The following is a 13071-nucleotide window of genomic DNA, read 5'->3' on the forward strand; positions in this document are numbered from 1 at the left end:
AGGCTTGGGGTTTTTTTCCTTGCACACTCAATATATTTTAATTGAACACCTGATTCTTGCCATCAACACATTAACATCTGGACACTATGTTTTATGCATATAGATATACTGATTAAAACTCAGCAGAGAAGCAGATAATGGGAAAATAAAATGACAACATTATAGAACACTTTCAGCCATATTTTTATTATATATTGAGAAGCTTTTAATTACCTTATTTCATTTAATTAGTCCCACTGCTTAGGTCATTTGTTTTTTATTGATAAGGCATGTCAGCAACTTTGCTAATTGGCACAAAACGGCATATGACTAAACTGTCTTGTCTAGTTTGGTCCAAAAGAATTTCTTACATTTTTCACTTTCCTGAGACTTCTTATTTATTTCACAGTCTTTTCAACAATATAAAAAATATTTTGACAGAGTGGCTGGATTTAAAACTTAGCATTTCACTTTTCATTTTTGTTTCTGAGTTAAAGAAGATTTTTTTTTTAAAGTGTTTACTTCCTAATGTATTTTAGCATCAAAAAATAACATTACATTCTGTAGCTTTTAAAAATTTTCTCTCGTCATAGAGAAAATCAATTTAAAGCATTTTTTATAATTTAGACTTTAAGCACAGTTTGTCAGCATTTACAAATTTAGTCTGAAAGAAAAGCAACAGTCATGTGCCATTCCAGCGGTTGTACTTCAGGTTTTCAGGGATCTGTTTTGCACTGCTCTGTTTTAAGCCAGTGATTTAACAAATCTGACAACTCTTCAATATGGATGAGCTGAAGTTATTTAAACATTTTTGTGCATAATATTAATTTCCTATTGATTATTAACACACCTTATAACCGCAGAGATTTTATGTAAGTGATAAAAAGTGTAAATATAAGTGATAAAAAAAGATTTTTTTTCTGCATGAGAGAATTTCTTTGAATAATTGATAATAGACCTCTCCTAATTTTAGATTCTTCTGTTCCAAACCATCTTTTATATTTTTCTTTGAAGATGTAACTTATTTTTTACTCAATAATTTCTAAAGATGTGTGTAGTATCTCTGTACCAGGCAAAAAAGATTACAGTTTAACTAATTAGTGTTTTTTGGTTTGGTAAATACTGATACTTTTGCAAATTTTTTCTATGCTTTTTGAGTTGTTGGATAATCTTTATAATGAATGTGTTCAACTGTGTTGGCACTTCAGCAGATGAAGTAACTCATCACTATGCGATGAATGTTCTCCCCCTAATTTGAGAATAAATGTATTATTAATATGTATGACACTGTGCTCCCACAGATTCATGATTTGTGGAACAATAAGAAATTCTGCTAATTTAAAATACTCATTTCAAAACTATTTGACATACAAGTTTCACACTCCTTGCCCTGAAGTTTAATTTCACTACTTTTTGTGATTACGCAGTAGCATTTTCTTTCCTCTTCAGGTCTGTCACAAACAGGTAACAGGGATCGATTGGAACCAGATTTTTTTAGTCTGGTTGGTGGCATTATACATGTCCTGATATCCACAGGAGGGCAGCATGGTTAAATCAAGGGAGAAGATGGCAGTATGATCATAATGCAGCTGAATTAATCTCACTTTTGATTGTTTATATTGTCTTGTGAAAGTTTTTATCATTCAAAAAGTGCATGTTTTCCTGGCCAGTACAGGTAAAGGAACTGCATGTTAATTTTAGACGTTTCAAAGTGTACCTTTTTAGTACCTATAAACATGAAGTTTTTCTCTGTATATACATGGTCTTTTTTGGAAGAAGGTTTTAAAATATTTAGTGTGGGAGTTATTAAAGCCTAGTTGAAAATTTTGCTCTGTAAGTTCCAATAAATTCAGTTATAATATTGTGATAAATAAAATATTTGAAGAGTGGAGGCTGCTATTCTTACTGTTATTGTACAGGACACAGTAACTGCTCTATGCTCTAATACTTGACTGAGCTATAGCAGGAAATAAGTCCTTTTTTATATGTGTCTAAATATATATATTAATACATATATATATATATATATATATATATATACACACATACACACATGTAAAATTCTGTTTGGGGAAAGAGATTAAAAATCTCAGCTTCAGATTTGAACAATAATTATGAGTAATACTAAAAATATTAATTGTAATTTTTTTTTTTAAATTGGTCACCCAAACATCCATAGAAGATATTTTATTCATTTGGGTTATTTACAAATAAATGCCATTTTTCAAAAAGTACTTCTAAAACTTCAGGTAAGGAGAAGCTTTACTTCTTAACTCTTCTCACATCCAATTAATCAGCACCACAACTTCTATTTTCTCTTCGATTTTATGGATTTTTAAAAAATTATTTAATGGCAGTTTTCTAGGTGAATATCACTGTGGCATTGAAGTTTCGGGAAGACAGTTGTCAGACAAGTCTGTGCAGCAGCAATGGACTGACCCCAGCAGATGGCTCTGATGCTCCCTCACAGGCAGTATTCTGTATTCCTAAACTCCTACAGCTCCCCTCACAAATCAGTTCCAGTTTAGTAACTCCAGTGGGGGAACAGCATTTGAATGTTTTGTTTTCTGTGTAGTTGTTACAATAAAGAGAAAATTCTTCTGACAAAGAGAAAATTCTTGCTGTTTTTATAGGCTTGTATTTTTCTTGCATAGCTTTTTTTTTTCCCCCAAACCAAAACCATCTTAGGACTTTCTTCCTAATTATATCAATCAGTTGTTAAAATTCTAAATCCCATGAAGAAATGCATAAGGAACTTTCTCAGTGGGGATATATTTTTTCAGTGATGTGTTTCTGTTGTTTTCTGGTATGAGACCTGCGGAAATCAGTTTGCTTGTGTGTGACATTTTCCAAGGATAAACATCCAATTATGTTAATGATTCTAAAATTCCTGTACACTGAAGTCTGCCTCTTCCAATGCCACAAGACAATTGCTGAATGATACTAGTGGGTGCCAGTTTCAGTATGAACAGTACAAGCTGCTTTCAGGCACAGCTAGTTCAGATGTGGAACTGTGCTACTGAGTGTAGATTTTAAAAGTGTAAAATGGTTGAGAAAATCATTTCAGAAATTAATTTAAGAGAAAATCCATTCAAAAATTTCAAACACAGACACACCATTTCTAGATGAAGAAGCTTCTAGGGACAGTATCAGTGTGAGTATATGAGGAATCTGTGGGAATATATACCTGCATGCTTCCTTCCATGTCCTGTTGAGAACAAGGCACAGGCCTCAAAGTGCTTCTGAGTGTCCACTTCTGTGTTATTTGGAGAAGTTTCTTGCAAAGTGACATAGTCAGAAGTCTGTTTGTTGCTCTGGCATCTTTGAAATTCTAAATGTATTCTGTATAAAAACGTTTTTAAAAAATTGATGTTTTCAGGGAGCTGATTTGCTGGGTCATACTGTGAAAGCCTTCTTCCTTGTTTTTACCCTTGTATTGTCATCAAAAGATGGCCAGTTTTTGATGAAAGGATCACCTACAGGTGTCATTCTGCACCAGTAGATTTTTTGAGGGAGAATGATTCCATTAGAATATTAGATTAGCCTTACTGTCTTGGACCAAATGTTCATCTTACCTATCTCCACTATGGCCAGCATCAGATGACTTGGAAAATTTTTATAGGAGTAATTATCAGTATTCTTTCATACTCCACCCATCTGCAGATGAAGGACTTTCTGAGCCAGATATGGCTCTTGGCATATGCAAACATTCTTTGCAATTACATTTCTCTTTTGCAGCCTGTCCAGGAATGCCTAAAATGCACAGTGAAATGTAACTGATTTGACTTCATGGAAACAAGACTCAGCAGTGGCACTGCTGTGTAAGAGTGGAAATTAATGTCTGGCACTGTTCTTACATTCCGTAGAGGTGCTCAAGACACGAAGGAGACAGTCCACACCACTGATACACAGGCAGCCTGTGTTTTCTTGCTGTTGTGTGCTGGGTAGAAAGAAAAGTGGTACTCATTGGATCCAGAGTTTACATGAAGTCTGCTAGGTTAAAAGGGAGTTTTCCAGTGTATGAGAGCATGAAGTATCAAAATTTCAGTCCAGAAAAAAATCATATAATTCCCAATAAAAAGCATTTTATTTCTGCAACATGGCGAGAGACAGTTATTTAACTGTATTCATATTGTGTATGAATTCTAAAAAGGTAACTGCATTTTTGCCACTGTTGCTTAAATTATACTCTCGTGCTTTTTGTTCGGGATGGTTCTGTAGTTGCACAACTTAAAATAATTGTTTTTTGCCAAGTATGCCAAATATTTTGAAATCCCTATAGTCAATGTCATCTCTATTCATTATTAGCTAAGTTCAGCCATTGCATCCACAGAAGTTTTACCTCATAGAATTGGCTGAAAAGAGCAAACAGGTTTATTTTTCTGAATTGTGGTTTAAAATCAGTAATTTTGTCAGGCAGCAAATAACAAACATTTTCCACGAATGTCGCATGGTTGGCTTTTCATGATTCCTAGGTACAGAAAACCTCCTTCATATCATCTCTTTTCACGCAACTAATTACACAGCTAAGTTAGGAGTCTTTGCACTGTAGGGATCTGGGATTAGGGAGGCAGAAGTGTGCTTCCAAAGGGTAATCTGCAAAATTCTAAAGAGGAAATATACCCCAAGCACTTTACAGTGGTTCCCTACAAAATACAAAGGAAATGTGATCACTGAAAGTGGCTGAGTGGAGTTGCAAAGACAAATACATTTAATTTGCTGTTTCCCTTTAGAACAATTTCTTTTCACTATATTTTTTTTAATCATAAGTGCGTTGCATGTTTTGACACACAGTTAAAAGGCTGAACAGCTTTACAAGCTTCTGAAATGCATTTTCCAACTTCTGGAAGATAAGGGCTGTTGTAAGGCTTTCCTGAGTGTTTCTTCTGGTGCACTAGGACCTTAAGTTTTGAACAAGTCTTGCTCTTTTCCACTTCGGTTTCACTCCCAGCAGAAATTAATGTGGAAATACTAACCTCCTGCACTGGACATATTGTGAGGAGTAATTGCTTGGTTTATAAAGCACTTGACTAAGTGTCAAGTAATGCTCCTATTACGAGAAAAATGCTATGTAAGTGAGAATTTGCTAAACTGATTTGTTTCAAAGCTTTGGTAATGTTTTTAAGTGGTGGTTTTAATTGAATTCCTTTAGGTTTTTTGGGGTTTTTTTAATCCAGCTATCAAGAATTTTTAAAAATAATTTGAAAGCATCATATCATTCTGAATAAACATCTTCTGTGTGCACACATTAAAGGAAAGTGCTAGACTTATTCGTTATCATAATTTCTGTCCTTCCTTTCAAATCACAAGTAGGGATACCAAGTTAAACATGCATTCTCATGCCTTTGCTAGTTTAGATATACCACTTTATACTAATTTATAAGTACTTTAAAATACTTACTGATAATAATGACAAGAAATGTTATGAAAATACTTAGAATTTACTGTCTTTAGAATGAAATTATATGTATCTCATTCTTCTAACATGTTTTATTAAAAAAAAAAAAAAACCTTTGCTGTTTTCTGTATTCTTTATGAAATTAAAATTAAATCAATACAAAAATGGCAGTGAAAAGAAGTACATAACCAGTCAGAGATAATCAAAGCCAGGTATCATTCCTGAAGGAGCTCTCTGCTCTTACTATCCTCTACCACCAAAGTTTTCAACACCTTTTGACTGTTTCCATCAGTGGATGTGTATGACCTAGAAACAAAAGTAAATTTTTCATGCAAACAAGCTCTCAGCAATTAAGGCTTTGTAGATCTCAAAAAGTGTCACTGGCTGGCTGGAAAAAAAAGTCATCAGTCTTTTCTATCTGATTGCAGTGCCATGTGCTTCCAGTGGCATGGAGAGATGTCTGTGCTGGACACCCAGCTGCTTCTGGGTGCTCAAGATACTTGCAAGTTCTTCAAGGTCTGTCAGCGTTAAGAACTGTTTCCACAGCCAAAGTGAATGCGCAAGGGAGAGCAGTGCAATTGAAATTTTTTTCTGCCACTTCAGAATCTAAATTTAGGTTTTCCCTTTGAAAACCAGTCTCTTAGCTTCTGCTTTTTGTGATTTTGTGGTCACAGACTTTTATCTTTTTAGGTGAAATTAAACCAAGGGATCACCTTCAGAGGTGTACTCATATATTCTGCGAAACACTAGTAGCTGTTTTATCCATGGGTTCAGTTTAGAGCTAGTCCAAAGTAAACTGCCTCAAAAAACACAGAGGGTGGATGTCAGCCCCTCAGCACCAGCTGTTTTGCAGTAGTGCTGCATTACCTGTTTACATGGCAATTAGATTACATTAGAATCAGAGTGCTTTCTCAACGTTTATGTTGCGTCTGAAGGATTTCATTCTTTTATTGCTTGGAATTCTCTCAAGGCTAAAGAATGTTTTTCTGTCTTGACAAACACATTTACATGCCAAATAGGTTTCATGATATGAAATAAATTAGATTAATAATTCTCAAGTTGCCATTGTAGTTACCTCTCAGGTTCCATAAGCACTGGCATGCATATTCACAAATGGTGAAGCGCTCTAGAGTGCAGTAAGGTATCACTGTTAAAGAATCTAGGGATATCAGGTCGTCCAGCAGTCTTAAAACCATTTCTACTGTAAGCGAAAAGTGTTAAGCAGGGAAAAAAGCCACACATTTTCCTGTTCATGTGATGAGTATCTGGCTTATTGGAGTAAATGGAACTGTTTTCTGTGGATGTGATGTTTTTATTACTTGACATTCTTCAACGTTTCTTTATTCTTAGCACGCATAATTACAGTAGTTTAGGCTGATTGTTTTTCATTCCATCTGTTGAAGGCTTATTTAGTTCTCTTTCTCAAGAGCACAGAAAGGACTGAAATGAATTTGAGAATGTTTACAGCTAGGTTTCTTATGACCCAGGTCATATTGTTGTCTTGAATCAGTTTTCTTCGTCCTCAACTGAAAACAAAAAAAATTTCTTAATCTTGCAGGGTTAAATAAAAGGAGGAATGCAGTGCAAGGAAGATTCCTTTTATGCAAGGCTCGGGGATGACTGAAAGTGCCTGTGGGCATTTGGTCCCCATTGGCTCTCTCAGCGAATGCAATGATGCCCACGGATAGCCTGTATTGTTGTCAGTTAAATGGGATCATGAGTGTCTGAAAGGTGTTTGAGAATGAACTGAAAATCATTTTCACAAGTGGATGATTACTTCTGCCACATGTTAACCGAACTCTATCAGAGTGGCCCAGATTTTTGAGACTGCATTAATTGCTCTTTCAACCTTGACTGAGGTTTCTCTTTAAGAAAGGCCTTTGCTGGACTAAACTGCTACACGTATTGATTTTTCTTTCTATATTTTTTTCATTGTTTGTGATAAATGAAGCCTTTTACAAGTAGAGAATTTATCATTCAAAATGTAGATAGATTGCTTCATTCCTTAGAATAAAAAGGCTGGTCTAAAAATGATCTCTGTAGAAGGAGTAAGTCCACTCTCATTTCTCTCTCAGTGAATAGCTCCGGTGTTCCACACACAATTATCCTTTTTCAGCTATTCATTAGTGCTGATTTTTTTCATCAAAAAGTGGAACCCTGCACTCTCGCAGTGAGGTGAGGACTTAAAGCAAATAAGCTGCCATCTTCCTTCCTGTGTATGTCATCACGGAACTGAAACTGAACTGTGATATTTAGCGACATGGTTTTGCATTTTGGTAGCACAAGAAATGCACTTTGAGAGATATTCAAACTTTACGTAATTACAACATGGTTATGCCCAGACTTTTACAAGAAAATGTTTCTTAATTTTATTTGTTCTGTTTCTGGAGAAGAAAATTATACTGACTGAGATGAGATGATATATAAAAAATTTTTATCCGGGTATTTCTGTGTTTTGTAGTGGAAATGTAATTTCTTGTAATTTTATTTGTTTTCCAGGAAAACTAAATGGGAGTTTTTTTGTGCCATGTTTAAACAGCGAGGTATAATCAAGTAATTCTGTGACTTCATACAAATCCAATTTTTGTTTTTTTCATTTGGGAGTGAGTGAGAAAGAAAGCAGTATTAAATAATATTGAAGAAAAGCTTGTGGAACTGTTTTTAAAAGGAAAAGTCTCCAAAAAGTGATTGCATGGTTTGTACATTTGGTTGCATTTTCATGGTACTACAAAACATGTTTGAAAATTTTCACATTCGAGTGACACTTAATGACTTAACATATTTTCTATGTGATTGGTAAAAGCAGGTGTATTAGTTCTAAGTTAGTGGAAATTATGTGAGTAATATAAGAAAACTGAAGAAGGCAACCACACATGCATAGTAACTATAAATATACTTTCTAATGTGCATATGTACAGACATAGATGTTATGTGTATGTATCTCATTTATTATATATTTTTATAGAATATAAGTCTGTCATCTCTCTATGTTTCAATGTACATGAAAACACCAATCTTTTCTCCTTGTCAGAATAGTTATTAAACATGCTCAAAACATGATCCTAAAGAGAAGTCAAAACAAATCTAAGCTGTTACTATTATAGTGTTCAGATACAGGGGCAGTATTTCAGTGTCTTCTTTCCCTGTATATGGCTGAGCTTTATTAACTGAAGAAGTATTTTAGATTATCCCAACTTTGGAACTCAAATGAGAGCAAGAAGAATTTTTAAAAATGGTGTGCTTACTATTTAGAGATATGGAACTGGCACTTCTGAATATCAGTTTCTTTTTTGTATTGCACAAAATCTTTTGCCTAATGGTACCGTGTTTGAATGGCTGTTCTGTGTTTCTTGTTGCTGCTGAGGATGTTTAAAATAGTCTGAGCAACTGATGCTGTGCATTTTGTGTACATTATTTTGGATGGAGAGAGTGACTGTGGCTTCTGGGTGAATGCAGACACACTTACGGGTGGAGAAACAGCAGACTCCAGCTCTGTGAGTTCGTGACTGTGAGATCCTGTTCTGCTTTGCAGTACTGGCCTTCACCTGAGACTCATGGACGCTTTTGTCCATCTTAAAAATAGAACATTCTTCAAGTTAGCTCTAAGACTTAGCTCACTTCTGAATCTGTTAACCTGTTAATTTTCTGCTTCAGTTGTGAAGCTCAAGTGTCATTTAATTGTGAATACTGGCTATTGTAGATTTTTTTTCTGTTCTAGACGTCAGTTGCAGTTTCTACAGATCCTAGATGTTACTGTCTATATATAGGAAGGTTCTTGAAGATTCTTAAGTCCCTTGCTTCGCTTTTTTTCTTTGTCTTTTTTTTTCCTCCAAATAGAAAATGAATGAGAAAGGCCCAAAGAAGACTCTAGAAGCCTAGGTGGGTCTTTCCACCTAAAAATGTTAGACTCTTGACTAAGAATTAATCTCTTTATCTTTCAGGAGCAGACACACACACTTAAGATGAGCACAGGATATATCCCTTGTACATGGCTGAAACTTTAGAAAAAAATTGGTACCATTAAAGATGGCACTGGAAGAGGGATTAATGACATAACTGTGTATTTATAGTGATTTGTAAAACCAGACAGCCTAAGTCTTTGCATTTCTATACTAAATCCCAGCTTTGTGTAATGAATATTATTTTCTTTGTTACCTGGTCTTATGTAAGATCTGTGAATTTTAAATTTAGATAGTTAATGTTCCACATCTTTGTTTCCCAAGGAAGCTCTTATTTAGTACCAGAGTTGGAAGTAATTTATAGGGGGAATAAAAGTGCACATTGCTATTTAATTTCTTTTTGTGTGCTTTATTATTTTATACTTTCGAATTTACTGTATCTTATATTATTTGTCTGTATTGCAGAACTTATATCTTAAATTAAGAACAGTTTAAAAGGCAGCCAAGTGATATAAAACCATCATATTGTCTTTGATAAAAAATGTTACTTTAAGACATCATATTTTAAAAGCACATTTCTGGAGCAGGATCAGTTAATAATGAGAAAGAATTAGCATAGAGTTTCTAAGGTTGGGTTACTCATTTTCTGATGTGCAATAAGCAAGAAGTCTTTGTTAATCTATGGTTTCTTTACAGTCATTTAAGACATGCCAAGAGGGTGGGAACATGGTCTTACAATATCTTTGTACTGTAGCTTCAGAGGACTGTGTATTTGCAACTGGGTTTTCAAAGTGCAGTTTCAAAATGTGGCAGTTTCCTTCTCACATACATCAAAAAAACCTTCATGATACTCCAGGGGATGCAGGGAGATGCAGTGGCAGAATCACCATGAAGAGCAGGACAGTCTTAGGACTGAGAGAGACCAAAGGCCACCTGTGGACTTTTTTACTTTTCTGCCTCCAGCCATTAGGCTTTGAGGTTATGTGAAATTCATAATTTATTTCCCCTCCACCCTCTGACAATAGTAAAGAGATTAGCATGGCAATAGCAATGTTGTGTGCTTTGGGGAAAGCTAATGCTCTGAAATATATATGAAAAGGAAAACAGTTTGTATTTTGTAGGAGAATGTGTGACCATAAGTCTGTGAGGTTTTAAATGCTTCCTTAGCTGCAAAAAATTACAAATTTTAAAATAAACCCTGGTAGGTCCTCTTTTTTTGTACCCTTTCTGGCATAACCCTTACTCCTTTATTTTCATTGAATTTCAAATAGTCATAGAATTAAGAAATTAAAAAGACTGTGGCAAGATCTGGACTATTCACATAAGGCTACATCAGTTGGTAATTGTGTACACAAAGCCATTTTTTTTTCTCATACAAATAAAAAGCAGAGTAACCAAGTAAGGTAGACCTTCAATACACATATAGCAGAAGTTGAAGAGTTTCTGTTCTTCTGTTTTCATAATAATAATAAGGGAGCCACTACATAATCTGACAAACAACAATTGTAAGCAGTACACTGAACATTTATTTTAGACATAAATTTGTTCTTTGTGATGCCTAATGTGTGCCTAACGTTCTTGAGAGTACACCCAGGACTGGTGTAAAAAAGTTTTTGCCTTTATCTTGCTTAGTCATTTCACATGAGCTGTTGGTTTGTTGCTCTGTTTTTTGACTGAGATGCAAACAGGCAGCAAAGCCACAGAAGCGAGTAAAGGGCAGCAGACCATATTCTCTTACCAGAGAGGCCCATGTTCATCTGACCAACCATCTCCCATCCTAGTTATTACAGCTGCTTCATAAATTGTGTACTGGCATCCTCTGGAGAGTGCCCTGTGAAGGCAGCACGCACTGGTCTGAACAATCACTGTTCTGCTTTAGCCTAGCTGTACCAGATGTCCTTGAGGGAAGCTGGCCAGCCAGAAGGGACTTCTCATATGTAATATTTTGCTCTCCTGTCAGGTTTTAAGCAGGAGATCCTTACCACTCAGGGGCTCCTGCTTACAGTCTCACAGCTCATCCTTTTCCACTTGCTGTCTGTTAACAACTGTGCAACGTGACCACAGTGACAGAAAAAGTGTCACTGTAATGCCAGAAAATTCACTCCAAATTCTTGGGTAATGAGTGTGCTCTCTCTACGACCAAATAGCATCAGCATCTGTGATTTTCTCTTCTCACTGGTTGATACTCCTGATTATGTCCTCTGATTCAAAGCCCGGAAATTGCTAAAGTGACAAGGAGTTTTTGCAATCTAAGAGCCTTTATAGTGAAGTGCTTCTGTTTGAGAAATTAGATTCTACTTTACTCTGAAAAAAATTTAATCTTGTGTGTCTGCTGACATTGTGTTATGTGAGCATTTTATCACACCATCTCTGGGACTGACTTCTCACAGACTAAATAAACACTAGCAAATCTGTGGAAACCAAATGGAATAAAAACTGTCGGGAACGTCAACTTTTATTACAATAAGTATTTCTGTATAGTCAAAAGTGTTCTACTTTAAGCTACTTTTTCTATTTTTCAATAATATTGGTGAAATAAAAAGTGATAAGCAGGTTAATCTTTGCAAACATGAGATCATTTGTTTCTGATTTTTGTCTTGTTTTGAGTGAAAAGGAATGTCTCTGAATTTTTATGATAAGAGCAAATAGAAGAAAAATCACTTTTTACATATGACAACACTGAAGAAACAGCTCAGTAGACAGAGTAAATTAATACACAGATTTTTGTTTGGTCCTTTTAATGTCATGCTTCTTATTAATGGAAAACCACTCCCTTTATTATTTCCATTGCAGGTATTTATATGCTCTAGGACAGAAGGTTTGGAAGCGGTGGAAAAAACGCTATTTTGTCCTTGTTCAGGTTAGTAGCCAGCCATGAAATTTCTATAAAATATTTCTTGGACTATAAATTATGTATGATCTCTGGAATAGTTTGTAAATCAGTATCTTCAGGCAACACGTGCAGTACTACTTCAAGCTTCTTGCAGCACAGAGGCGTCCAGATTTTTTTTTTTTTTTAATTTATATACCTAGTAAGCAGAAATGTTACCAAGTTTTACAGATATATATAAATGGGTCCCTGCACTGAGCAATGTTTCAACTGAAACCTATAAATTTCTGGATGAAATTTTTGTGAACTTGTAATAGTCTGATGACAGCTTTTTACTAGCACTCAATTTGAAATAAAGTCATATTTCACAATTGTACTTACTGTTTAATTTCTTCTATCTCACCAAATATTGCCTGCCTTTGAAATTAAAGTAACAATACTTATATTAAGAACTTTTTCTGATTTTTTAAAATCAGGCCATTTTTTTCCTTCCTTGTAACATTAAATTGGATAAAATTATATAATTGTTACATAAAATATGGTGCAGTAGTTGTTCTTGGCCACAAAAATGTGCCATGCTCATATTTTATAACTTCTTGTCCAAACCCGAACTGTTTTAGTATTTTCACATGCTAGTGAATGCTGATATTGACTTGAGATAAGTAGAAAAGTAGATGAGTGGTCAAAATAGAGAAATTAATTATTTTAGGGAGTCTTTGGGAAAAAGCCATTGTTTTCTGTTGGTGTTTGTCTTTGGATTACATTTGATCTTCTTCACCGTGAGTTCAGAGAATACTGTTCTGTTTCCTTTGTTTTATTGACAGAAAACTCTTAAAGTCTGAGTCTCCATAAATATCATACAAAAGCTGAAGCCTGTTAATGAGGCTTTTTAAGAACAAAAACTTCTAAAATTGCTTTAAAGAAAAGAAAGCTAGGTTTCTTTATCACTCCATCAGTCACACTCA

General features: G+C 34.9%; 1 protein-coding gene across 3 annotated transcripts in view; it reads left to right on the forward strand.

Moving 5' to 3' along the window:
- CADPS2 (calcium dependent secretion activator 2) overlaps window positions 1–13071 on the forward strand; it is a 280371-nt gene that overhangs the window by 159845 nt on the left and 107455 nt on the right. For all 3 annotated transcript variants that reach the window (XM_041405503.1, XM_041405505.1, XM_041405506.1), the window contains exon 9: window positions 12070–12136. In XM_041405503.1, coding sequence (XP_041261437.1) covers window positions 12070–12136 — 67 coding nt within the window. The remainder of the gene's footprint in view (window positions 1–12069; window positions 12137–13071) is intronic.

The sequence above is a fragment of the Onychostruthus taczanowskii genome, unplaced genomic scaffold, assembly GCF_017590055.1.
Source record: "Onychostruthus taczanowskii isolate IOZ18803 unplaced genomic scaffold, ASM1759005v1 scaffold23, whole genome shotgun sequence".
NCBI lineage: Eukaryota > Metazoa > Chordata > Aves > Passeriformes > Passeridae > Onychostruthus > Onychostruthus taczanowskii.